This window comes from Centruroides sculpturatus, unplaced genomic scaffold (assembly GCF_000671375.1).
Source record: "Centruroides sculpturatus isolate CEXI.00-Female unplaced genomic scaffold, Cexi_2.0 scaffold266, whole genome shotgun sequence".
Lineage (NCBI taxonomy): Eukaryota > Metazoa > Arthropoda > Arachnida > Scorpiones > Buthidae > Centruroides > Centruroides sculpturatus.
This window is the reverse complement of record NW_019384421.1, coordinates 672141-699251: the sequence shown is the minus strand read 5'-3', so window position 1 is coordinate 699251 and position 27111 is coordinate 672141. Positions and strand designations below refer to the sequence as shown.

At 29.0% G+C, this 27111-nt stretch overlaps 1 protein-coding gene across 1 annotated transcript; it reads right to left on the bottom strand.

Annotated features, from left to right (window-relative positions):
• Window positions 1-1904: 1904 nt before the first annotated feature.
• LOC111619407 lies at window positions 1905-24305 on the bottom strand. The gene is made up of 30 exons (XM_023361109.1): window positions 23853-24305; window positions 23605-23765; window positions 23436-23523; window positions 23158-23260; window positions 22873-23084; window positions 22632-22796; window positions 22428-22521; window positions 22247-22339; window positions 21138-21300; window positions 20989-21068; window positions 20784-20921; window positions 20580-20709; window positions 17789-17963; window positions 17555-17697; window positions 14741-14860; window positions 8008-8392; window positions 7763-7938; window positions 7598-7697; window positions 7300-7402; window positions 7003-7238; window positions 6769-6933; window positions 6610-6703; window positions 6250-6342; window positions 6024-6180; window positions 5865-5944; window positions 5638-5781; window positions 5404-5527; window positions 5145-5319; window positions 4930-5072; window positions 1905-3018 (listed from the first exon to the last, which is right to left on the bottom strand). Exons 1-30 carry the CDS (start codon window positions 24253-24255, stop codon window positions 2896-2898), a joined length of 4566 nt encoding a protein of 1521 aa, XP_023216877.1. The 5' UTR covers window positions 24256-24305; the 3' UTR covers window positions 1905-2895.
• Window positions 24306-27111: the final 2806 nt, after the last annotated feature.

Here is a 27111-nt window from a genome sequence, read left to right as displayed (position 1 = left end):
ATCTTGTAACATGATTCAGATTAAAAAAGTATACATCATGAGTTAATTTATATAAATACTTCAAGAAGCCTAACATTTATTAAATAATATTAAATATTATATGAAAACATATAAATTTTAAAACAGTAATTAAAAAGCAATAATGTTTTCCTGATTTCCAGATTTAATAATGCAATAAATAATGTATTATATTTTTAGGGAAGTGTTTCTCTTGCGCTTGACAATCTATAGATTCAATTATGATAATGTAAATGATAGATTATGTATACATTAGAGAGACATTTGTGTACTCGTTTCGAGGAGCATAATGCAGCCGTTCATTGCAATAAATATATTCATCAGTTTACCTTCACACAGCAGAACATCGACCCCAATAAGTTAAAAGCGTTTAAAAAATAAAAGAATATAGTATTTATAAATGAAAGTTGTACAAAATTATGTATATAAAAAAGAAAAATTCACGAATTATGAGTTCAATTTTTTTAATTTGAAAGTGTAAAATACGGTGGAGTGTAAGGGAAGAGTAGTGTTGCAGGGGTAGCAATTGGCGTGAGTTGGATCTAGAGCTGGAGGTCAGGAAAATTTGATAATTTTTATAGTGTGTATTTTTCTTAATGCTCTTTCAAAATTTGACGAATTAAAAACCAAAAAAAATTAAGTGATGACAGAAAGTTGTGAGAGATAAATTCATCTTATAATGATATTTCAATAAGTTAAATTTTGTTTTAAAAGGTTATTGCTGGTTATTAATACTAATTTTTTAAACAAAAATCCAGAAAAAAAATATATGGAATGTAATTAATGTAATAAATTGTGTGCACGATGAATTTAAATATTCTATTCGATAACAAAGTTCATAGCTATAAACAGCTCAGCAAAGTGCTTTTAATATTATCAATGTTAAGCAAAGTGTTATCAATGCTGTCTATTCATTTTTTTAAGTATTGATATTTTTTAACATTTATAACCAAATATGGGATTTATAACTTTTAAACATGCGTTTTTTTTAATGGTTTTTAAGTGTAAAATCTAACGGTTTCCTTATCCAAAATGCAGAGTTTGAGAGCGCTGTAATTGGAAAAATGGTTACATTGTATCCTCGTCCACTCATTCTTATCGATTCGAATAAGTTTATCGTACGGTGTAAAATTCTCATTGTGATAAAAACTGGAAGTTAAATTTGTTTTTATTTTTTGGTTTTATGATTACATTTCATGTAATAAATTTTGTGTTTGATGATAAAATGCATAACAGTTAAGATTATTATGTGTCAAATGTAGAACATATACAGTAGGCCTATATATACTAGTGCAATTAAAGTAATTTCATTAAGTCTCAAGCTTTGTTTTAGTTATGTTTTAGAAGGACTCCTTTTAATGTCAACTTTGCTTAATGTCACAATATTCAGAGTCCCACGGATGTGATATTAAACGGGTCTTACCATATACAACATATTTGTGGCCCACTTATTTACGATTTATGCGGCATTCGAAAAGTTCGGGGCTACTGCATTAGACTGTAATAAACAGAATATTTAAATAGCAATTAAATAAATTTTAAAGAATATAATTTAATGAACGTCTTTAATTAAATTTAGACTAGACTGGTTACATTTTTGTATACACTTTTTAAGAAATTATATCATATGTTTTTCTCATTAACACGGGTCTACGGGTCACTCAGTAACAATACTCAGTTATATCCGTGTAACTGAGTATTGTTAATCAATATCAAATAAACTAACTTAAAAATATTTTAATTGAACCCTTTGGTAAACTTTTTCGAAAAAAATTAACATATAACTTGAAATAAAATCATCTTTATTTATAAACTTACAAAATTGATTTAATACTTTGTAAATATATTTTCTACGAATATCGTTGATAAATAAGATGTCCATTTTTATAAAATTAGCTTGGGAAGAATAAGAAGAATGTGTTCAGTTTAATAAAATAGTGGGCATCTAATTTTAATTACACTTCATTTTTCAACATACTCATTTAGAGTGACGCATTTTTCTAAACGTTCAATTCATTTTTTGCATTTCTCCCATGAAAAAGCTTTCCTTGATTAATTTCTTTGATTTCCTTACAGTAGTTTAAACTTCAAAATTTGATGAAAAGTGTTAAACTTTCAATTTTTCTTTTTATTTTGATAACACCGTGAAGTCTGGTGGTTTCATATAACTTATTTAGGTTGTGAGAGGATGTCAAATAAGCTCTAAATTCGTGTTCTTTAGCTTATTCGAGTTACTTTTTGGAGTGCGATTTTGAGTTATGGCAATTTTTCTTGGCCTTAGTCTGTGAATACGTTTCTTGAAATTAAATTTTACAATATTTCTCTGAAATGATTTACTCTTCCAGAAAGACTTCGTGTAAACAACCACCTTTCCATTCCAAAACAATTCGTCAATATAACTTCTGAACAAAGAGAACAACTTTGAACTTTTGAATGACAGAGAATAAGGATAACAATGCTACATCGACTATCTTCTATTCTCTGTGTTATAACAACAGTGGCTGTATGGAAGTGTGGACCTCATTTATCAATCAATATTCGTATTTTATAATTATAAATTATATCAGTGTTTATACAATAGTATTAGACAAGTATAAATTATTTAAATTACCTTATATTAAACACTTTACGGTAATATTTTTGTAAAATAACAATACAATAGTATTGTTCATAAGTTAAACTGAACGTTTTATTTTCTAGTTTTGCAGATTTCTATAAGTTATATTCATACGTACAGGAAGGAAAAAAGTTTGTTTACGTTATATACAAAATTATAATCAATATTACCCTATGACAACAAAATAACTGTGAAAGAAAATACAGAATGATATTTATCATTAAAATTATTTTTAAAGAGTTTAGTTTTTAAATGTTAACTTATTTCTTTGAAAGTCTTCTCAAGATAAATTTTTCAAGAGCCATTGTAGAATATTCAAATGTCAAACTTGCAAGCAAAGCACACATAAAGGATATTATAAATAGTCCAAAGAAGATAGTTAGCTAATGAAATAAATGTAATATTAGATAAAATTTATTCGAAAATCTTATATAATAATATTTCATTTTAAAATTATTATTTATACGGAATAATTTTATGCATTTACCATAAAGAAATAAAGATAGGAAATAAGAGACATGCATTATTGTCATGGACTATTCAACCACACAAAAAGGAATAAAACCAGAATTAAATAGTTGCTTGAATTAAATTAATAAAAATAATATATATATAAATATTGTCAGATTTTAATAACTGTCGCATCTTTCTGTAGCTGTGTTTTCTATGTATTTTTTGTTATCATATAAGTAATATCTTTTAAAATTTCAGCAATAAGTTTTGAATAAAATTTGTTTAATTAAATATAAGTAGACTACTTTTAACTGTTTTTTTTTCTGTTTATCCTTTTGTTTTGTTAAAATTATATTTCGCTTAAGAGAAAAATTTTAATTTGTTTTAATTAAAGAGTTTGGTTTGGTTTGGAATAAAGGCTTTGTAAACATATTAATCTATGTGACTAGATGGAAACAGCTAATCATTCTGAAAGGAAAAGTGACCGATATCTACGTTGGAGAAAGCAAATATGAAGTGGTCAAAATGAAACTTTCTTTGTTTCGAGCTTTCTAATGCTTGATCTAATAAGTCGGAAAATTTGTAGGTGTGCTACTGAGGGCATGTAAAAAAAGGTTCATCGAAAATAATTTGTTCAAAATTCGCCAATAGGGACGCCAAGGTCTGACAAAATGAGACAACACAACAGTTCAGCGATCTACCAAGGGTACCTCACGAGAAGATTTTATGGAAAATTGGTCCCTATTTAGATGTTGACAAGTGAAGAAAACCGAGAGAACTCCATGTGGCAACCTCTTAGTGAAGTGTGAACCCGCACCAACTACCAGTGTTCATTAGTTTAATCCAATCGGTCACTAGTGGATTCCAAGTATGGAAACTTTACATAAAATTTATTTCCTTCCTTTCTAGGTATTCAATGATTATAAATGTTGCAGTCAACCGTCCCAAGAGTATTCTTACAGATAGTCGTTCTGAATATGCAGATCATCTTTGCATAAGCGTCCGTTAATTGTAAAGTTATTTTACCAAAATGGGTGCCAACAGCAGCTCCTCGAGAGTTTAGTCGCCGTAAGAAATTGTAGTCTGGTCCTGGTTCGGTCCTCACAATTAGAAAGATAATTCGAAAGTTTGAGAAAAGTGGATTTTCGGATATTAGACATGGAAATAACTGATCCCCTGAGATTCCATCAGAAGTTGCGACAACCATTATTGATAGTTTACATTTCTGGATAATGTCGCTGATTTAATTAAAATTTCCAAATTTGTTATAGCATAAATAAGAAAATCAAAGAAACGATTATAAAACTCAAGACTTAAATAGATTATTTTCTCGAACGACTCAATAAATTAAAGAAACAAAAACATTTTCTAAATTTTTTTAAAATTAAAGAAATTATTACTGTGGAAACGCCTTATTTGCTAAAAGTTTGTCGAAGCTGAAGCTTAAACAAAGTAATATTTCCGATATATAAATTACAACTTGAAATCACCACGTGTAAGCAAGTTGCAGGTAAAGAGTTCAAGTTGTGTTCAACTATACTAAAACGAATCTGCTTAACTTGCCTTCTTCTAGTTAAGGGAATAGCATACCTAAATTTTTGCGATGTATAAGCGCAGGAAAAAAGATTACATAACTTATTTTTAGGTTAAAAAGTTAAAATTAAAAAAATAAATAAATAAAAACGAAAGTAAAAAATTTGATTTCGGCAAAAAATAAAGAATATTATTGAACACTAGCAGTGTCTAGTTCTCAATAACCAACTTCAAAATAATTATAGGGATTATAATTATTATGAAGTAAATACAAACACACCAGCAACAAATTTTGTTCAAATACTTACACAAGTATCAATTTGAATGTAAAAAGATTTGGAACTAGAATTGAAAAACGTTTTCATAACAATGGGGTATAAAAGAAACGTGCAGTAAGTTAATCTGCTTAACGGAATCCACGCTTTCCATGATAATATTGTATTAATTTTACCTGAAAATTAAATCATTATTATAAATATGATCAGGTATTTATCCTTATAATCTTTGTTTTATGTGTGAATACCTCCGAATCCTGCTGTACAAGCAAATATCATCCAAGCAACAGCAATACTCCACGTCACTCGAGATAAAGCGTTGTAAGCAGAAGCAGTCACAGATCCCATATGTGCATGATAAACGGCAAAAATAACCGTAGAAGTAACAGTCAAAGACAAAACCCAACATAAAAATATAATTTTCTGAAAAAACAAATAATATTAAACATTGTATATTCAACAAAAATATACAGTAATATTATTAGCACAATTTAAATTTAGACATACTCTACTAAAATAATGTTTGAAATGTTTGGCTTTGTGAAGAGCATAACCGGTGAGAATTCCTACGAGATATGGCCCGATGCGACAATAAGGCTTGACGTAAATATCATTATAATAATTCGTAAAACTAAAAAGAAAAATTAATTACTTAAATGTTTGGAAATCAAATAATACAAAGTTTCACTTATAAACAAAAAACGTGCGTAATAATGTCAAATAAACGATACACAAACTGACTCATTTTGCAGTTTTCCCACATCTGATTCGAGATTTTCGACAGCAGAAAATATTGAGATTATGCCGGATTTTCCGAGAAGTCCCGTGACAATCATTGATGCAATTAAAGTAATGCATAGCAATATGATTCCCCCAAGAGAACACCTGAAAAGTTGAAGTGCAATTTTAATATAAAAATACAGTATTTATATTACTAGTGAAATAGATTTCGAAATTAAAAAACATACTTCCATAAAAGTATCAAAAATATCGGACTGATGATATAGAACTGCATGTCGTTGGCTAAATACCACGTCCATCCCATACACTACAATGAATATAGCATTATTAGTTGTATTATTGTTTAGATAATTTTGAAAATCAAGTTTAGTTTAATGATAAATTACCGTATCCGACAAATCTTTGAAATTTACAATATACAAGAGATTCCACCACCAAAATTTTTTGCATTGAGTGTTTTCTTTTGGCCAAAATGGACCCATTCCTACGTGTAACCAGATAGTTGCATAAAACCCTAAAATCATTAGGTATGTAGGAGTTAACCTGAAAATAATACGAATTGAGAAATATATCATAAAATATGAAATTTTGGGGTAAAGCTAATTGATTTACCTCCAAATTCGATGAAGATAATAACGAGTACAATGAAATTGTTTGTTTTTTCCTTTATGTCTTTTTAAAAATAAATAAGATAGTAAAAAGCCACTGCAAATAGACAGCAAAAATATGACGTTAAAAGATTATTATTTCAGCAACCCAATAGTGCTGTTTTTTTAGTGCCCCAAACTTATCACAACGACTTCTGTATAAGAGAGTTATAACATACAGAAGTTGTTGTGATAAGTTTGGGCAAAAACAGCACTATTGGTGGTTGAAATAATAATTTTGATATAAACTCAAACAAAAAGCAAAATAAAGGATATGACATTAAAAATTATATTTTTAAAAAGAAAATTAGAGAAGTTTTCTTACCCGATTAAGAAAAATGTATCAACTGCAAATGTACCTTGAATTATGAATAAAGAATATTGCTGTTTTAAAACATCCATAAATTCTAATCCATTTTCTAAATAGGAAAAAACAATATATCAATAATTCGTAATGTTTAATAAAATAACAATTTTAACCTACCAGAAAACATTGAAATTTCGACTATTGTATATCCAACAATGATCCAAAGCATGCTTATAAAACGAAATCCATGAATGCATTGTAAAGGTTTCTTAACGTTTTTAGTGTTAAATATTTGACCGAAATTTGTGTATACAGAAAAACAAATTAAGAATTCCACAATTGCTAATAGAAGAAAATTAAAGTCAATTTTTATAGCTTCAAAATTTCAAATTATGAAAAGTTAAATATTACCTGATTCGGAATTCTTGTCATTTGCCAAATACGTTGTGGAATCAGATATTTCTGAGCTGATGATTACCGCATTTTCGTTGTTAAATTCGTATCTGTTAAAACTTTCTGCAGAATTTCCATTGGCTATGTTCGAATTGTTATCTTCTGTAATGATTTTTTTCTTATTCTTGTGAACTTTTGCGACATCGCACCAAGTACCAGTGATCATAAAGACGGCAAATATCGACAATATACACCTAATTCACAACGGTTAGTATATTATAAAGATATATTCAAAGTTTTAAAATATATACTCACAGGTAAGCTATGTGACTATTCTCCCATTTTATATTAGAAATTTGACAAGTTATTTCCGTACTGTTAACGTATTTTATAAGTTTATTAACTGTAGGAATATAATCTGTAAAAAAATTCTGTTTAATATGATTCTATTTTACAATAATTACTAATTACTTTAGATTTGGTAAATTTTTTAGGTTTGGTAACAATAAACAAATTTTATTGGTAAGAATTGACTTTCTTCAAATACAAAGGTGGAGTTTATTATATTACAGGATTTTAAAAAATTCGTTTTTATAAAATTAAAATAACTTACGTAAAATTTTTGCTACTGCTTTTGCATCATTCCTCAATATTTCTTCAGTGCACGAATCAGGTACACATATACCCAAATATAAAGGCATGCTGGCATGATACTATAGTTTAAAATGGCATTGTATGTGATACGTATAAATAGAATAAATTCTTATTAAAGAATTACCTGTTGTAGTGAAATTGTCCAAGTAAAATAACAGTATTCGCCTCTAAATCCTCCAAAATTAAAGTTTCCAATAACTTTTAGTGGTACGGTGACATTTCGACACTGTTTAAAATCACCCAACCAAAATAAATTTCCCTTTAACATTCCAGAAGGCAATTTCCCAGTGGCATCCAACACTAATTAAATTACATTTATAAGAAATAATTTTGTATTTTAAAAATAAGAGAATAAAATACGATACTCACTTTGTTCGGCCCAAGATTTTCGTAAATTGAACAACAAATAAATCAAATCATAATTACATTTATTTCCCGAAGATTTAATGTCATAATGCATAGCGTCTACAGAATTGTTAATTGCATCGAGCATATTGTTATGGTTCGATACATTGTATGTCAAGTGGTTCAAGTCGATGGACATTCCACGGTGATCATTTTTATTGAGAAATCCAGGATATGAGAGGCTATGTGTTATCCAAGCAGTATTTGGTACTGACGACATGAATTTCAGCCATTCTATTCGTAAATTATTCAATTGTCTCACTGTATTGTCATCAAATACATCGACGTCTGAAGTACTCAGCGATCCAATTAATTTGAAGATAAATATAAAAGACAAAAGTTTGTACATCTGGTATTATCGATTGTCGCAAATCCTATTGAAAAGGAAGCAAAGTTCATTTTTTAGATTATGATTAGAATTTATCACTGGAGGTTGATAAATTTTTCTAACCACATTCTATTTATATAAATATGACCTCTTGTCGACTTCCGCGGTAATAGAATAGAAAGTTAAGAGTCGTTCGGAATTCTTATAATTTTAAATTGTACTAGTATATAAAAATATTTTAGTAATAAAGCTTAAGGAATAATTTAGTTGAATCGTGATAAAAGGCTCCATTTAAAAAATATTTAAGTTTTAAAAGTACTATAATACTAGCTCAAAGTTAAAAAATTTTGTGGTGTTATGTGTTATGAAATTTTGTTAAAAAATAAATTTGTCATTATTAACTATTATAAAAAGGCACAAAAGACTTCATTTTGAGGGTAGTAATTAGTTTTATATTAGTAAATATTATAAATGCCAACGAGTAAAATTTTCACTATGCTCGACCCTACTGGAGACATGACTCCCTTATCTCCCTATCTCCTTTGACTTCCGTACTTCAAAATTTAATAGCGTAAATGCCTCTTAAATATAAGTTACTTTGAAAAGTTTGTTTTCGAAGCTTTACCCCATCCTGAGATATTAAACGAAATGGACGTCCTCCATACACACAAATACATACAAACACACATAAACTTATACGAACTTTCTTGCTTGTTTATGTTGTTTGTTTGTTTGTTTGATTGTGTTTACAAGCAAACAAACAAACAAACAACATAAACAAGCATGAAAACAAACAAGCAACACAAGCAAACACCGGGAATCCCCTTTTGTTACTTTTTGGATTCATGGGGTCTTAAAACGTCGAGAATTGCAGAAAAGGTGGTCAAATTTGACCCGATTACAATACTTTCCTGTGATGTCTTTTAACATCCGGGAAAGTAACAATGATGGCAAATATAGTCGTAACATCATTTACATAGTCAAAATTCTTTTAAATAGATAGGATTGCATGTAAAAGTCTACTTAGCCTAATTGCAGTACATATGCCGTATTTGAATTCTATAAACAAATGCATTAATACAGATAAATTTAAATAAACAATATCGATTTTATAAGTGAAGGAAGATGAAAAAATTTCTAAAACAAATTATAACCGTTCATGCAGAGAGAGAGCTCGTAATGCCTGTAAAGGAATTTTAACTTAATTTAAACTTTGGAAAAGGGTTTTAAAAGAGTTCAAGCTGGGAATTGCTTTAGGAATGATGCTCTTGTCCACCAGGACAAGAGCATCATTCCTAACACGTGTTTGATAACCACGTGTTGGATATATGTTTGATAAACACGTGATGGAATAACCACGTGTTTGGAAAACACGTGGTTATTCCATCAATCATAAACCAGATCTTAAACCAGTCAAAAAGTAGATTTTGCTTAATCTGTATGTCTATCGCCTCTACAAAACAAGTGAATAATACCCACATCTTTTCTCTCTCTAGAATTTAATGCATCTAACTGTACAATATATTATATACAAGGTGTGGACAAAATATTACACCAGACTATATCTACTTCTGCTATGTATTAGCTAAATGCAAGTGCACGAGGATTTATTCGATAGTTTAATTGTCATGCATCTTCGACTTCCTTCTCATGGATCCAAATTCTATTTCGGCTTTCATGAAAAATAGCGACACAGTTTAAATTACAAGGTCGTAAAATGTCTCAAAATTAGTACAAAACGCTTTTTATCCGGTTAAAATATTCAAAGTGGAAAGTGGGTGAAACCGTCAAATAATGGGTAGAAAAATTTTGCAAAGCTACCATAAAGGAATTGGCTAATAAATTAATACAATACAATGCTGATAATAAGTTTGTGGAAATTGTATCCTTATTTTTTTGAAAATTACAGAAAATATTTGAGGCACAATGGCTAACAATAATCTTCAATGGAAATCAAAAGAGGTTAATTATAAAGTGACTCTTTATCTTTTTATTTATGTACTGTACATGGAACAATTTTTTCCTGGAAAATGATTTACTAGTTCACTATGAAAGTATACAGAGTATAATGTAAGTGAACAATTTAGTTTTGATCTCCCATCCAAAATAGTCTCTCATTGCAAAAAAACTGAAATATCATACATCCTATGTGATATTTAACAATTAGCCATTTTTCTTAGTTTTCTTACGATAGTCATTATTATAGGAATTGGACATTAAAAGTTAATTCAGATGTTTACAATTATCTAAAGTATTAATTTAAATAATTATAAACAATTGTCAATATTTTTATAGTTTTTAGATATTTTAAGAGTCCGTACTTTATCAAAGGAGCTAAAAGCAAATGTTAGGGGGCAATTTAAAATTCATGTAAATACGTAAAAGTTTTATTTTTTTAACAATTATTTAAAGTAAGTACAGTACATAAACTAAAACACTGTAAAAGTATAAACAAATTAGAAAGTAGTTATATAAATATTCAAGTATAAATAGCATTTTAAATAAATAATGAAGCTTCTGTTAGCAATAAAAAATCTTATTGACCATATTGTCTCTCGAAACTTTACAAGTTTAATCATACTGCTATCTGTAATAAAATCATTTTGATCGTGAATAACTCATAACCTAACGACACAATAGTAAAACTTTTTAAATATTTATCTTAAAAAGTAATAAAAGTTGCTAGTACATATATGAAAAAAAATTTTGTTAATTGTATATCTTTTTTGAGTATAAAAATGGCACTAACGTGTTATTTTCTCTTTCAAAAGAAAAAAAAAAACATATTAGTGTTGACTTTTAAAATTATTTTTCATATTTTGAATTTCTGTAATAATAGAGACAATAAATGAAAAATATCCTACACTTTTTAATCTATAAATAAATAAAGCATTTCTAATATTTAAATTTCGAATTAGCTTATTCCTGTGTTAGACATTTAATTTTATTTTTCTTAGAATTTGCTATTTAAAATAAATAAAAGAGCATCATACTTACAATGGGTTATCTACTGACAAAAGCGTATGTTAGAAATGTCTAATTATATTGTAAATTTTCGATTTTGGATAAAATCCAATTGCAAGTGCAACGGCAGAAAGCCCAGCTCAGATGTCTGAAACGCTCAGACAGTAAGAGTTTATGCAAGGAAATTAAAGTAGTTAAAGATTTTTATTTGTTCAAATTTATCAGTTTTCCAATAACCTTGCAGTATTCAACGTCATTTTTCAAATAAATATCATTTTGCGTATCGGTATAACAACCGGTTTCCAGATTTTCTATTTCATATTTAAGTTAACGAATCAAATTATAGGCTACTTCAAAGAATAAAATCATTAATAGTTTCGCACGAAAGCAGCTTAAAATATGGTGAACATTTATAAACATTATAAAACAGGGCTCGTAAAAGTGCTTCGTCACTTTCAATTTCAACCCTACACAAACTGAGGACCAGCACTAGCTCGCGATAACCAAAAGATCTAATTACAAGTGCAACGGCCTCTGACCAATTTAACTAGCTCGTTCTGGTGCCGTATGAACAATAATACATTTTTTAAACGTCTTCAAGTGTTTAACATTTTCTAAAACTTTTGATAAAGAGATCGGGCAGGAAATAAGTTAAGCTGATTGTAAAAGTAGTTAATTAGTTTCCTTGTCCAATTGTGTTCAATTGTATGAGATACCATCCACGCAGTTACACCATGAATTATTCATTTTTGAAAAACTGGTTAAATAATGATTGATTTCCCGTATTCTGTAAAGAATTGCTCGAGCGTAAAGGCATTGACTTTAATATTTTAATTTTGTCATTCGGAAATAAGGAGAGTAAATTTATGGGTTATTTTGACGTAAACGTCTTTCTTCCACCTACTGTCTCATGTCTGTCCATATTTAATTTTAACAAATTAAATAGGTAAGTTGTTAAATGCAATGTTGTTATTTAGATGTGTAATAGTTTAACAACTATTACACATCTAAATAACAACATTGCAAAATGTGTAATAGTTGTTAAACTATTACACATCGCTAATTCATTTCTGTAATATCCGAAATGACATCTGATCCATGCAATTTTTAATTTANTCAAAAATTAATTTTATGCAATTATGTTTGTTATCTCACCCTAATGGCATTTGGCATCTCACCCGGATACTTGGGGTGAGATGCTTTAAAATGCCAGACTGTGAAAAAGTCGTCATTGCAAACACAATAGACAATTATTTTTCATATACTCCAAAGTTTTATTTAAAAAACATACTCAAGAATATGATATTTTCGTTAGAGGACTCCAAAACCCAAATTATCGCTATAATTTTTTTCATAAGCAAAATGTTAGGCATCTTCCCTCGAATCACTATACATAACTTTATTTATTTCCCCTAAACATATTTATGTAGCTAAAATTAGTTAATGTTAAAAGTTAAAACTAGTTTTATCTAAAATCAAAACATGCACAGCAGTAAATTAACTAGAATTTACTGCTAGTCAAAAATGAATTTGAGTTAAAACTAGTTTTAACTAGACAAAACGGGTTTAAACAAAGACATCCAGTATAAACCAGTTTCAACTAGTTAAAATGCGTTCTAACTAAAAACGGGTTTTGACTAAAAACGGTTAACATATACATAACAAGGGAAAATATTGGAAAATATTGGAATTGTCAAATTTTATCCCAATACTTAGAAAAATTATTTTAAAAAAGGAAGTATTAAATACACGAAATTCGAACGCAGAATATCATTAATAAATCATTTAAATAACTTTGCAATTGAATTTATTTCATATAAAATAGTTGTACATTATATACTAAATTACACTTAAAAATTATAGTACGTATTTTGTAATAATAAAATTTAGTATAATTGGACTTTTGATAGCATCTCTTATAACAATTGCCATTATAATGATGACTTCAGACTAGTAATCATCTCTTTTGAATTTTTTGAAAGAGAATATTTATGGAATTATGTAATTCAGCAGCGAAGAAGGAAGCAAAATTTAAAAAATAGTATTATAAAATTCAAAATTAGCTTTTACAGTATAGGTATAGTACATGTTCATTTTCAGTTTTACAATACTACTACATTTTTATTGTACAATTTTTATTGATTTTTATAACTATATAGAAAATGGGGCTAATTTATATTTAAAAAATAATCAATATTCGATTTACTTATGACTACAACAAATAAATTTTATCAAATATTAATTTATTTATCATTATTATGTATACTTTCAGCTTGGCAAGTTGTCAAACTTTGAAATTAAAGTTTCCAGTTTTTAGTATAAATGAACTGTAATCGTTCTTTTCCCGAGCCCCTCAAAATGTTAATTTTTTGTATGTACTGTATCGTATTAAACATTAGCTATTAGTATACAATTTACAAAGCTACATAATTTTTATAGTTAAACATATGTAGCAATCAATTGCGTGAACGAAATAGTCACGTGAAATTTCTTGTTTTTTTTGCAAACGTTTCTATGTAATGTAATGTTTAGAATAATCGTATTGTTTTCGGAAGGAACTGAATTTCTTATAGATTTAAAATCAAATTTGATTACTACTTCAGTTAATCAAAAGTACTATAATTTAACTTTCAATTATATCTAGTATGACATCATGATCCGAGCATGTTTATCCGAGTGATATTATACAGGTCAGAGGTAAATTTTATTATTTATCAAGAGTAAAATTAGAATTTGAAACAAATTAGAATTAATGTGTAAATTTAGCATTTAAATTTATACTTTGAGTAAACAAATTTCGTTTTCCTCAAAATATAAATTAACGACAAAATTTTCTAGATGAATCATTCTGTACGAAATAGGAATTTTGTAATAGCTGACTGTATTATAAAAAATAAATCTATTAAATGTTTTATTTAAGTTTATATTAATTTAAATTTATTTACCTTTCCGAACTTCTATTAATTGTTAAATAAGACCGTTTTTGTTTTAGAAAACATTTAGTTTGGTCAAAATAGTTCAATAAACTGTAACAATTCTATCAAAGATTCAATTCATGTTGAGTTCTTGATGGAATGGCAGAAATAGATGCAGTGATAATTCAATTTGAAAATTTCTAAATTATTTTTACGACTAATTTTAGGGTGCACATTTGAACAACAAACCTCATGTAAGCGCCTTAGGGACTGGCATCCAACGTATTTGCGTGTGATAGTGCTAAAATTATTTTTAATTGCTAGAGAAATTTTTTAAACTATTCTTTATTTATTCAAATTTTACAACAAACAAAATTTTAATTATTTTACAAGAAAATATCAAGTGTTGTTTCTCCTTTGGTCACTGGAAAAGGCCAATTGAGATGATCACAAAGAGAATCCTTATTTTACAAACGGCTGTTTCTTTTTATTCCTTTTTCATTTTGTCTAAAATAAATTTCTCGAGAGCCATCATAGGACTTTCGAATACAACAGATACAACAAAAGCAGCCAAATACGATGACATTAGAATTCCTAAATAGTATGTTATCTATGAAAAGAAATTTCATTGTTACGTGCGATAAACATTAGATAATAAATACTGTATATACAGTACTTTATCACAATTACAAAAACAGATTATTTAGTAACAAACAGTTATTTAAAATAAAGTAAAATATGAACTATTATACAAATGTAATTTATTTCATAACAGTTTGTTTTGTACGTTTGAATGTCATTACAGTACTTAATAAATGTTCAAAATAGACAATAATTAAAGCTAGAATTTAAAGAGTATAATGCATATCTACAACAACTAAAATACTATTTTCTGATCCAAATAACGATAGTTTTCGTGGATTAAGGACTTTTATATTCAGTTCTGTGAATTTTTGTAATCCTGTAAACCAGCGGACCCCAACCTTCTTATTGCCGCGGACCGATCAACGTTTGATAATTTTAATTTAACTGTATTTAAACATGCCTTCAAAATAAAATACAGTTACACCAAGAAATGAATATAACGTGATTCAACATTTTAACTCACCAGAACGCTAAATCAATGAGAACCCTGAGCTTGTTTCTTTGCAACGAGACGGTTCCATCTGGGGGTAATAGGAGATAATGACACCCGAAGTGTGTTTCTTATGTCCAGTTTATTCCGTTGTTCCGTCGTCCATTAAAAGTCGCATAAACCCGAGGAAATACCATAGTAAATAAAATGGAAATAATTTAATGTTCCTTGGGCGGCCCGGTACCATTTGATCCACGGACCGGTACCGGTCCGCGGCCCGGCAGTTGGGGACCACTGCTGTAAACAACTTATAGAAATCAGCATCTTAAAAAATATTCATTTTTAAGAAACTTGATGCCGTAATAAACTTCGAGAACAACAGCCGTACTGGTCGACTTTCCTATATAGGCTACTTTCCCTGTACAGTACTCAGCCGCCATACTATAAACAGTCCCTCGACTCTGCCGTAAGGACTGTTTGTTTCCGAAGTGTGTAAAGGACGTTACGAAATAAAGAAGACACTTATGTGGAACTTCTATGCATTAGAATTTTGTAATGTATCAAATTTTTGTCCTAGTATTTTAAATAATTATTTTAATTAAAGTTTAATTGTTTTAAGAAACTATTTTGATAGCAAACTGCGTGACATTTTATTCAGATGAAATTACCAGGGCGGATCTAGATTTTTCGGGGCCTAGAGCTTATTGAAGTCCAATGGGGCCTCATTTTTTGTTAGATTAAGAATCTTTAAATTGGGTTCAAAATTCATCTTTTAATAACATCAAAATCAGAGTTGAAATATATTTATTTACGAAATGCTGTTGAATGACAAACTTTATATCTTATATAAAAAAAAACATAAGGAATAAAAAAATATTTACATTGATTAATTACCGACCAATTACGTTACATTGATTACAATAAAACAAATAATACTATAAATTATCAACATTATTATATTATTAATATAATAATAAATATAATAAAAAATAGTTACTATACGATAAGTGCTCATTGTTAATGAAAAGGTATCAAAAATTTATGATAGTAATTCAATTTTTGTGGGTCCTTGACACTTGAAGCCCAGGGCTTACGCTCTATTAATCCCTATGTAGATCCGCCCCTGGAATAACTCTTTGATTTGAAACATATTTATTAAAATTTCTTTAATTACTAGAGTTATATTTTAATTTAAAACTTTTTGGCTTAAGTTTTTCATGAATTTAAAAATTAAAATATTTGATTAAATATTTGAATATTTGAAAATTTACGGCGATACTCGAATAAATAATATTGATGTTTTAAATCATTAAATAAGTGCCGGATGGCAGAGAGATTAAGGCGTTCGCTTACCACTCTATGGGATCCACCACCCGGCAGCCCCATTATGGGTCTGGTCCAACCCATAAAGTTCTTGCTAAAAGAGGCCCGTTTAGTTCCTACAGGGCGGAAAGAGAACATGTAGGAGATACATTGTAGGAGATTTGGGGTCAAATCCGCACAAGTCGAAAATTCCAGAAATTTTTCGGACGAAGTGCGTCCTGATATGATTGGTCCCGTCCCTCCCCACCGGTTGGCATGCCGAATCCATAATGGGCTTGCCGAGAAGGTTTTCTTAGTTCCCACAAAGTTAAATTAAAAAAAACTCTTGTATTGCATTCGTTTCTTGAAGTGATACACTAGTCGTTATGTGTTGTGCAGAGAAGTATATCATACTATCAATAGAATGTTTGTTCAGGGATCCCATTTAATATTTCAGAATGCACTAAAAACAATATTACATATTTTTCATATGTTACAAGTTTGTAATTGACGGGCAACACAATCATATTGTCAACAATTACAAACAATTACGGGATGGAAATTTTCACCACTGTTTAGCACACGTCAGACATAACATACGTCAGCAAAAGATCTATCTCCATCGTTCTGTTATTTTTTGAAATAATTGGCCGGGAGAAACTTTTACTACCATCCTGTTTAATCGTGTTATTATTTTTTATTAAATTGTTAACGTTATGAATAGCTATTTAACAGAAACGTTATTTAACTATTTAACAAATTTATTATCACAGAAATGACGCTAAATTTTCTCGAATTTCTATTAATTTCAAAGTCGTGTAACATTAAAATTTAAAACAATTATATTGCTTAGTATTGAGGCGATTTATCTATAGCATAAATTTAGATCAACGTATTAAAAGCACTTATTTCAGCATTTATACTTACCATAGAATCCATCTGAAAATAGATTAGTTTAATAAGAGAACCAAAATATCCTTCTATGACAATTGGATGTACAAGATATGCAGCGTAAGTTAATCTGCTTAAGGGAATCCACGCTTTCCACGATAAAATTGAATTAACAGCTCCTAAAAATTTTTAAAATATGCTTCTTTATGTAATAAAATTAAATATCGAGATATAATTTCAGATGGAAATTTTTTACTTTACAAAATTTACCTCCGTATCCGGCCAAACATACAAAAATCACCCAGGCAACAGCTATACTCCATGTTGTACGACAGAAAGCGTTATAGACGGAAGAAGCAATTACTCCCATGTGAGTATGATATATACCAAAAATAACGCTTGAAGAAAGAGCAATAGCCACAATCCAACCGATTGCTAACACTGTCTAAAAATATTAAAATGCTTTTAATATGAATATTTTTATGAATATCATAGATCGTAGTAGGGCTCTACAGTAAAGCTCAGACACACGTGTAATGTTAAAGTGCCAAATTTAACCGTTAATTACTATCTCCAAGACCAATGAACCGATTTGAATAAAATTTAATATATATGTCCGCGATGAGGATTACGGAAGCCGTAAAATTTTGGATAAATTCGTTGAACCGTGCTGGACATAATTCGGCATTTTTTCCACTAGACTTAAAACGAGAGAGATTATAACGATATGAAGCTACCGAAAAATATGAGTCTACACGTGTTTGATAGCTTTTTCGAGAGCTGGCCATCACTTTTGTGATCCTTTTGACAGTTTTATTTAAAAATATTGAGTATTTATAAAATTACAGCCCATTTTTAAAATTTTAAAATTTCATAGGTCAGTCGACTACTACGTGATATGACGTTTTGCGATTATTTTTAATCTATTAATACAAGCCTAATAATTTAAAAATAGAATAGTTATAAAATAATGTCCCATTTTACTTTTCTGGTTCTTATGTATATGTTGCAGTCAAAACCCGTTTTTAGTTAGAACGCGTTTTAACTAAAAACTGGTTTTGACTGCAACATATAGAGTGATTCGGGGTGAGATGGTAAGCGGGGAAAGATGCCTAATTTTTGATACTTTCAAACGGTGACGTCACATATTGTCATGTGTTTGTATGATGAATCGTTGGACCAATAAAGTGCGGAAAGCTGTAGTTGGCTACTGTTACCTCATTTTCTACATTTGAGAAGAATTAAAGCAAGATAAGAACAAAGTTTTTGTTGTGAAATATCTCTAGAGTAATTTTAAAACTAAAAGTTAAAATAGAATTTATTAAAAATTGCGAAAAACAATTAATGTGTGATGTAGTTAAAGTTTTAAAGTTTCCATTGTCAGCTACCGCCGATCCCGATGGGACATGCTGAAACACGTGACTCCACTAGGTATCTTACCCCAACAAATGGAAAAGATGCCACATTTTTCTTGGGGTAACATGGCTATTTTTTGTTAACTGAATTCCAATATGCCTATTTTTAATAAATTTTTGTTTTCTCGTTTTATTGCAGGATATGCATAGAAATTATATAAAGATTTCTCAAAAAGGTTTTTGGACTGAAAAAAGCTTTCAGCTAGCTATAGAACACGTTAGAACGGGCGGAAACTGTGTTGTTATACTTACTATGAAGTACTTTGTACTACATATTCAATAAATTAAATTTGGTTAAGATATTCGAAAATTAATTTTATGCAATTATGTTTGTTATCTCACCCTAATGGCATTTGGCATCTCACCCGGATACTTGGGGTGAGATGCTTTAAAATGCCAGACTGTGAAAAAGTCGTCATTGCAAACACAATAGACAATTATTTTTCATATACTCCAAAGTTTTATTTAAAAAACATACTCAAGAATATGATATTTTCGTTAGAGGACTCCAAAACCCAAATTATCGCTATAATTTTTTTCATAAGCAAAATGTTAGGCATCTTCCCTCGAATCACTATACATAACTTTATTTATTTCCCCTAAACATATTTATGTAGCTAAAATTAGTTAATGTTAAAAGTTAAAACTAGTTTTATCTAAAATCAAAACATGCACAGCAGTAAATTAACGAGACAAAACCCGTTTTGTCTAGTTATAACTAGAATTTACTGCTAGTCAAAAATGAATTTGAGTTAAAACTAGTTTTAACTAGACAAAACGGGTTTAAACAAAGACATCCAGTATAAACCAGTTTCAACTAGTTAAAATGCGTTCTAACTAAAAACGGGTTTTGACTAAAAACGGTTAACATATACATAACAAGGGAAAATATTGGAAAATATTGGAATTGTCAAATTTTATCCTCTGATTTTTTTTCAAATCTCCACGTTTTGAGACCTTTTGTCTACTAGTGTATATAGATGATAGAATGTGTCTCTGTTTTGATCTGCACCAGATTTTTCACATTTATTCTCAGAGACCTCGAGGAAAATATAGAATACCACGAAACCTGGACACCTGCCCCTCCCCTCATTTCATCATTATTATTTACTCATAAACCCTTTGCCCGATTTACGCCAAATTTTTTATACTTATTCTCTGGGACCCTGGGGAATATCTTCAGTCTATCTAAAAAATATTTTGTCATAAAATTATTAATGACTGAAAAATACTTATCTCATTTATCCCAAATATCTCATTAAAAAAGAGAGAAAACCTCAAACTCCCTTCACTGATACTGCTTAAAGTTATTCGAACGTTCAGCCAAATTTATATATGTACAACGGCACAAAGTAAAGCACGAAGCCTGTTTCTGTGACGATGCTTATTTTTCTCATTTAGTATCACGGTGACATTGCTTCATCCAAAACATCCTGTAGTTGTAGTCTGTGTAACGTGAACTTTATTCACATGCTAAGTTTTACTGTCAAATCTGCTTCCGGTATTCTTATCCCACAAATTTAAAAAGTTTTCTTTATTTAGACGTTTTTGCTGAGCTTTACTTTTTCAATCTGTTTTACCAGTTTTTTAAATGGGATATGAATATACAGTACTTAGTATACATGAAAAACAATTCGTTGACTTACTTTATTCAAAAGATTTTTGCAGTAATTCATTTTATGCAGGGCATAACCGGTGGCAATTCCTATCAAATAAGGTCCAATACGACAATAAGGTTTTTCGTATATAACTTCGAAAACATTGTCAGACACTTGTCTGCAAATTAAAATATCGGTGTGTTTTTCGTAAAAAATTTGACGTTATTAAATATAAAGTAAACTTAAACTTACATATTTGACGAATCTGATCCGTTGTCACCGATCCACGAAAAAATTGAAAATGTATTGCCATTAGTAGCTAGAATTCCCGTAGTAATTGAAGAAATGCCTAACGCGACATACATCACTACGAAACCGATAACGGGAAATCTAAACGAATTAAATGTAAATACAAACATAATTTATTTTATAATTTAATTTAATGTTAAAATCTTACTTCCATAAAAGGATCAGGAATATTGGACTAATGATGTAGAACTGCATGTCATTTGCCAAATACCACGTCCACGCCATGCACTATAAATAATAAAATTTTGTTAGTTTTAATAAAACTGTATTTCACATTAAACTGTTATATACTTTTACCATATCTGACTGGGGTTCCAAATTATGAATATATAGCAAATTTCGCCACCAATACTTTTTACAATTACCATTATCGACTTCCTTTGGCCATAAAGGACCATTACCCATACGCAAAAAAATTGTCGTGTATAATCCTAAGACCATCATGTACACAGGAGTTAATCTGAAATTATGCAAAGTTAATTTAATACAGTCAAACCTCAGTTTTAGAACTTAATTCGTTCCTAAAAGTTGTTCTCAAACCGAAACAAATCTCCCACAAGAAACAATGTAAATTGGATTAATCCGTTCTTGACCTTTAAAACAAAGTCTGTTTTTTTTTACCTTTTTAGCTGTATTTCATGCTTAAAAATGCATTGTAGGCAATTTTTATACATGATACAGCTAAAAATGCAATTGTAATTTTTATATAATATAATATTATCTATATCTATGTCTATATCTATTCTATATTATATATTAAAAGCCAAATGTTCCGTCACCGCCAATCGAATTCGAAACTAACACTTTCAGTGTTACAGAGACTTCACTCTTATGCCTGGATGAAAATAGAACCAAATTAATCAAGACAGACAACACGTACTTTATCCACATTTTCCGAAATATTGTTTCAATTGCTTTAATTTAAATTAATTAATTAATTTTGATTTTATTTTTAATTTTAGATTCAGTTTCAGTTTCGGTGTAAAAAACCAGTTTTAATTATTATTTTATGAATTTAGCTTCAAATAACTGGCTACCTAGTGTTTATAAATATGATTGGTCGGGCCGTCGTCTTGTAATTCTTTAAGTACAGGGAGTTGATCATCTGCGTCTATCTAATCTGTAGCTCCTTCGGCAATTGGGGCAAATATGTCGTTCAAAATTTTGTTCATAAAAACCGAATTGTTCTAAACCCGAGATTTCACTGTATTTTAATTTAAAATTTTAATTTTATGGTTCTTTTACAATGACAATTGTAATCCATTGCACAACAATGGTAATAGATTATTCTACACTCTATTTACAAAATTAAAATTTGAAATACAGCTTATAATATTCATACCCTAACATATTTTATTCGTAATATTTTTCATAATATTTATAGAAAGAAGTATAACAAAACTTACCTCCATATTCGATGAAGATAATAATATACCCAATTGAACTTTTTAGTACTTTTTTCATAATTTTTTAGAAATAAATATGATAGCAGAAGCCCGCTGATAAAAAATGATCAAAATCATTATATTAATCTATTATCATTATATAATAGCATTTTGATTTATTTAAAATGAATGATTTTCCTACCTTAACAAAAAGAAGGTGTCAACAGAATATGTGGCTTGAATTATGAATAGAGCAGAAAACTTTTCAACATAATCTACGTAGTCGGCTAGATTTTCTTATGAACATAAAATATAATTTATAAATATAAGCTAATTTCTTTTTGAAAAAAAAACATATATAATATAATTTAATTATATATATATATACACTGTATAATATATTTACCTGTAACAACTAAAGCTGAAAGAAAAGTATGACCCAGAATAATCCAACACATGCTCAAGAAGCGAATTCCGTGAACACATTGTAATTGACTGCTAGTATTTTCGGTGCTTAAAATTTTTACTCCATTAGTGTATAATGAAAAACAAATTAAGAATTTTACGATTGCTAATGATTAAAAAAAACAGAATGACGATATTAAATTTAATATTATTAATTTTTATAAAATATTTAAGTGTATAACCTGATTCAGTCTCTTCTTGCTGTACTGTTGTGCTGTTTATAATTAATTCATTTTCATTGTTTGTTTCAGATTCATCGTAATATTCTCCTGGATTATAATTCTCGGGTAAACTTTTATTTTCCGTCTTAACCGATAAATACTTTTTAATTTTAATTATAATATCACATATTGTGCCAATTACAATGAAGAAAGCAAATATGCAAATCACACACCTGTTGGTACATTTTAATTAATTTTTAGTACATTAAATTAAAGCGCATTTTAAAACTTTACACTCAAACTCACATGTATACTATTTCGCCAGTTTCCCATTTTAAAGAAGAATTTTGACAAGTAATTCCTGCAGTATAAATAAACGGCACGACCATTTTCATCCAAGGAATATAAACTATAAAAAGTATAATGACAAATAGGCATTATGATGTACTCGAAAAACTGTTCATAAGTAAATTTATTGTTTTCAAAATAAATTCAACTGATAACAAATTAGATCTTACAAAAGATAGGAATTAAAAAATAACTTCAAAAAGAATCATAAAGATTAAAAAAATTTGTTAACTTACTTAAAAATGTAGATAGTTCTTTCAGATCATTTGATAATATTTCTTCATTACATGAATCTGGGACACAAATACCAACGTCTATACCTAACTTGATATGCAATTAAAAATGTTTTTATTATAACCAAATCAGAAAACATTTTTTAACTTTAAGTTTTTACCAGATACCAACAATCAAAGACATTGAACAGTATTTTCCTTTAAAATTTCCGAAATTCATATTATCGATGACTTTTAGAGGTACAGTTACTTCTCGACATTCTTTGAAATCTCCAAGCCATTTTAAATTTCCTTTTCTTAATCCAGAAGAAGGCTTTCCAGCAGCATCCAACACTAATAAAATTTCCATTCAATTGATATATAACAATAACAAATCTTCAACGATTACAAAGAAAACATATCAATAAAAGTCTCACTTACTTTGTAATCTCGCTTCCTTAGAAAAACTAAACATCAAATAAATTAAATCCATGTTACATTTATTTCCTGTCCGGTTAGCTGCGAGTGACTTTATATCTTTAAAATCATAATTATGCATATCTGTTGTATTATTTTCGAGTACATTTTCAGTTGTTACGTTCGAAATCCACTTATTAAAATCAATAATCTGGTGGGTTTTATTTCCTTTAAAAAGTCTTGAATTATACAAAGAGGGAGATACTATGGCGAATTCTGGTATTGCCGATATTACTCTCAGCAATTCCTTCTGTAAATTGTTCAGTTGGTTGATTGCATTATAATTAAGCACATCATCATTCGGAATATCTAGGGATTGAACTAATTTAAAAATAAATATGGTAGAGAGGAAGATTTTCCACATCATTTCGAACAAAACGCGCAGAGCTGGATCTGCTTATAAAGAAATAAACTTTGTGCTCGTTTCTAAGCTTTTTGTTGTCGGAAACTTATCATTATTTAGTTGATAATGATAAGTTTTAATGATATGCGAAAATTTACCATTATCAACGATATAATGATAAATTTTAATCACATGATTGTTCTGGTTGTATATTATTTTTTGAATTGTTAAATTCGAATAATGTCCTTATAAAAATTGTTATATTCAATTCGTTAAAATGCACCGAAAAGTATAATCAGTTCTAATTGTAGAATGAAGACAATAATAATAAACGAGTTTGGAATTGTTTAACGCTTTAATCTTATCAACGAAATGTCGTTTTTTTCAAATCGATGTAGAATTGCATTAATATTACACCAGTAAATTCATTATTATCTGAAGTTTCACTCCAGTTATGAAACAATACATGCACTTGGTGTAGGCGTTTATATCTTATCCTTATGCATTTCATATTCTAATAATAATATATTCAGAATTAATAAACTGGGAATATCAATTTCAATATTAATAAAAGAACAGTAAATAAAATTACAAATTTTGTAATTAAAAAGATTGATAGTTTATAATCATTTGTTTTATCATTAGCGATTTCTTAAATAAACTGTTGACAACGAACTTATAAACAAATTAAAACGAATTCAGGTAGGCTTATACGATCTCTACGGAATGGCTAGCTTTGATATCGTAGAAATGTACTGTACAGTACCTTTTCATAAAATGGAAAATGATAGAAAGCTAATTAAAAAGTTTAAAAATCCATTAACAAGTTACGTAACTTTTCCGGCAAAAACATTTAAAATTGCGTGTTGCGCCATCTTTTTATGATATTTATTTTAATTAAAACTTTTTATATTATTATTATTATTATGACAAAAAGCTTAATTTTGAGGGTAGAGATAAGTTTTATAAAAAAGAAAAAAAAAAAAGAAAGAAAATGTAAGTGCTAATAACGAGTAAAATCTTCATTAATTAAGTCCGACCCTACTCGAGATATGACACATGATCCCTTCTATATCCCCATTTCCTTCTCTTTTAATTAAAGTTTATTAAAAAAAACTTGTAATATTTTTTAAAGAGTAATTTTGAAACTGTTTTTAATTTACAATCGTCATTTTTAATAATTAAATTTCAATAATAACTTACTTCAAGTTTAATTTTTGTTGTTACAAGTCAAAAATGTCTCGAACCGCTTTTACTAGAAATTTAAAGTTACATTTCACATGTGGAAGTTATCATCAGTAATGCACATTTTAAATTTTGTTATATAATATACGGTGACTCCAATTTACCTGGTTTTTTAAAAAAACTTTATATTATAAACATTTGGGTCGCGGAACCAATACGAACAAATACATATACCGTATTACTAGATCGCGTGAGCAAAAAGTTTGAGAAACACTGATATAGCCTACATGCGAGTATATATACTTGTATGACCTTATACAATGGTACTTCGTAATTCGAACGAATTTCGTTCCATAGGCTGTTCGAATATCGAACGAATTTTTCCCACAAGGAATAATGTAATTTAGATTAATCCATCTCACATCCCGAAAAAATACATTTATAAAAGCATTTTAATGGAATTTAAATTTAACACAAATTTAACAAGTTAGCATGCATAAATCATTAAAAAAAGTACACAAAAGTACGACGAAATGAAAAAGTTAAAGCGAAGTTTAACAGAATTTGGCACTGAGCATCAACTGCAGAATGATACATTTCCTTTCTTTCAGCCGGGAATACTTATATGCAGTGGCGTGCCGTCATTAGAAGCGGTGGATGCGCTGTTTCCCTTGTATTTTCTAAAAAATAAATACATATTAATTTTAATTATATGAAAATAATCGCACAATATTTTATTATAACTGCATTATGTATCTTATTACAAATTTCTATACTACACGTGAAAAAAAAATAAGATTGCTATTGTATATTCGAATAGTGGCGGAGTAGGAATGCTGTATTGTCAGCATCCGAAAAGCCAGATTCGCGCATGCGCTTTACAGGGCACCAACATCACCTGGTTTAGCCGGTGGAAGCCTAGGACCTTGTCTGGATGCTACATGTATACCGCATCCAATTCTAACCAGGACCAGTTCCAAGCTGTTAGCCGCCTGCCCACTAGATATTTGGCCGCCCTCGCCCGATTACGTGAACCACGAGTAGATTTATAACTTAACCCAACCGATAAGAATTTACCTGTATATTTTTATGATAGTTTTCTGTATAGTTGACAGGAGTTTTAAAAAAAATCCGTTAAAATATTTGATATATTTATTCCGCTCTCAGATTTTATATTACGGATTTCAATGTTAAACTAGTGATATTACGATTTTGTATGTCCCATCTTCAAAGGGATGTAGGAAAAAACATGTACAATTCTTGTATAATGTTAAAAAATTAACTGTTACTTTGGTAGCATAATTTACAACTAAATTTAATGAATGATAGAGATGCACCAGGTACAGAAAAAGCTCTAGAATTTATTTTTCTTGAATTTACGATTTATGTATCCGTTGTCATAAAAATTTGTCTTTCCACTTTTTCCAGAGACTACAAATATTCAAGTACAAAGTAACTGGTTTCAACTTATTTCTACTTAAGAATTAGTTAAATAATTAAGCGATTAGGGAATTGGGGACATAAACAAAACCCTGACGAAAGAGCCGAAATTTTACTTAAACAAAAGCCTAACCAAACCAATCTCTAGCCGAATACAGTGGGACTGATTTCTTCGAAATATTAGATGTAATAAAGACAGACATTTTTCCAGTTCAACGAGAGTGACCGAAAAGTTGTAAATTTTGGAAATTTCCG

Bases quoted from the DNA above. Each gene is read 5' to 3' on its own strand.
- LOC111619407 (XM_023361109.1), bottom strand. From the start codon at position 24,255: ATGATGTGGAAAATCTTCCTCTCTACCATATTTATTTTTAAATTAGTT. The intron at 22,797-22,872 runs GTTATACACTTA...TTTAATCATTAG, and splicing joins GCAAGAAGAGACTGAATCAG to CAATCGTAAAATTCTTAATT. The intron at 22,340-22,427 runs GTAGGAAAATCA...ATTTTTTATCAG, and splicing joins GACACCTTCTTTTTGTTAAG to CGGGCTTCTGCTATCATATT.